This window comes from Nanorana parkeri, unplaced genomic scaffold, assembly GCF_000935625.1.
Source record: "Nanorana parkeri isolate BGI_ZX_2015 unplaced genomic scaffold, ASM93562v1 scaffold77, whole genome shotgun sequence".
In the NCBI taxonomy this organism is placed as follows: Eukaryota; Metazoa; Chordata; class Amphibia; order Anura; family Dicroglossidae; genus Nanorana; species Nanorana parkeri.
In genome coordinates, this window is record NW_017306345.1 from 733,325 (window position 1) to 735,252 (window position 1,928).

Consider the following 1,928-nt stretch of genomic DNA (forward strand, 5'->3'; position numbering starts at 1 on the left):
ATACACATATATACACATATACACACACACACACACACACACACACACACATATATTGCCTATAATGTATAATTTATATGTGTATTAGGAGGTTTATCATATGGAAGAGGTTAATTTTTTTAGAGGACTTTTCGCTTGTAGAAAATGTATATATGCCTAACCTGCAAAGAGCAGAGTGAAGATGATAGTCAGTTGATATACAGCATGCCCCAGTATGTTTTTCATCATGGTGCGCGAGATAAGTGGTTTGTTACGTCCATATGGTCTACGCAGAAGTAGTGATTCCATAGGGGGTTCCGTGGCTAGTGCAAGAGAAGCAAATGTGTCCATGATCAAGTTGACCCACAGCATCTGCACGGCTTTTAAAGGAGAGTCCTGCAATAAAAGGGTTTAAAGTTAATGATCATTTACATTAATAAAAAACCAATGCGGCCTGTAATACAGGCTTAAAAATGACCTTCCCTCCCCCCCCATCCTGGTTTACTAAATATACTACAAGGTTTGTAGCACTGAATTAAAGTTTAGAGGGTGTTTATAGTCTCTAAAAAAAGTATCATATAGGAATTTACAATATTTGGAAAATGATCATGTTGAACGTTAATACACATATACACAATTTCATTACAAAATTAAAAATGTATAGCACCAATAAAACACATTCATAATGGAAAGTGAATATCGACATGGACACTTTCTGTATTCCTGGGAAGGGAGATGTGGGAGCATAGAGGAGATGGGGAACTGTGGGACCAGAGGGGATATGGGAGGAGAGTAGGAGCAGAGTGGATATGGGGAGAGTGGGAGCAGAAGGGTAATGAGGGTCACAGGTGGTCTCTTCACTGGAGGATTTGAGGATAATAATAGATGAGGATGGATTTAGCTAATCAAATGTGCTATAAAGAGGCAGGTTGGGTTCAGCTGAGTGTGCGCATTAATCTGCAGAGTGAGAATACCTTCATTACATTGCTGGTCAGTGAGAATACCTTCAATGGTGAGAATCCCAGCAATGTTACGTAGGTATATACACTGACCACCAATGTAATATTGGTGGTTGGTGTATATACCTACGTAACATTGCTGGTCAGTGTATATACCTACGTTACTTTGCTGGTCAGTGAGAATACCTACACAACATTGATGTGTATGGCCTCCTGACAAATTGTACAGGATTTTTGCCACCTTCAACCCATCAGAAGCCACAACAGATGTTGCCGGACTCCGCAGAACGTTCTGTGTCACATGATGTTTTCTATATATTATATATAAAATCTGCTTGCAGTGTAATTGGTTGATTCTACAATTGACTAATTTGCAAGCACAAAAAGTGAATATGTAGTTTAATTTTAACCCACCAGTTTGCCTCATTTAGGTAATTTGTTGTTCAGTGAAAAAGCCTGTTTATTCTGTGTGTTTAAGATATCCAGTGTTTTGTTAATGCACTTTAATGGTAATTAAATGTTTTATTTTTATGTATTTCCCTAAAAAGGCCCTGGGCAGGAACTGTCTGCTCTCTGGTGACCAAATAACCCATGATATAAGCTATATAAGAGTAAACAAAGCTAAATACAAATCCATCATAAGTAAATATGCATAGTTACAATAAGTTAAAGTGCATTTAAACCCTATTGATGAAAAAAATATGTTGTTGTTTTTTTAGCATTTCTATATCTGCCACTCTTTCTCATCCCTTGTTTTAGAGAAAAGGGTTCAACCTTTCCCTGCAACCGAAGCAAGGCTGACGTCTGAACTTTCCCCCGACGGTCGCCTTTAAAATAATAGCTGTCATCAGAAGCCGCTGATGACAGCTATGAACTAAAAATCCGGTCGCCCCCGCACCTGTCACCTTCTCCCCACTGCCTGGAGTCGCTTCATTCGTCTCCTCAGATCCCCCACCTGTATGGGCTAAGGCAGCAGGGGGGGGGGGGGGG

At 39.7% G+C, this 1,928-nt stretch overlaps 1 protein-coding gene across 1 annotated transcript in view; it reads right to left on the minus strand.

Annotated features, from left to right (window-relative positions):
- Positions 1-1,928, minus strand: part of LOC108804864 (plasma membrane calcium-transporting ATPase 2-like) — a 106,921-nt gene that overhangs the window by 40,842 nt on the left and 64,151 nt on the right. The window contains exon 15 of the mRNA XM_018576774.1: positions 162-375. Within this exon, the coding sequence (XP_018432276.1) occupies positions 162-375 (214 nt within the window). The remainder of the gene's footprint in view (positions 1-161; positions 376-1,928) is intronic.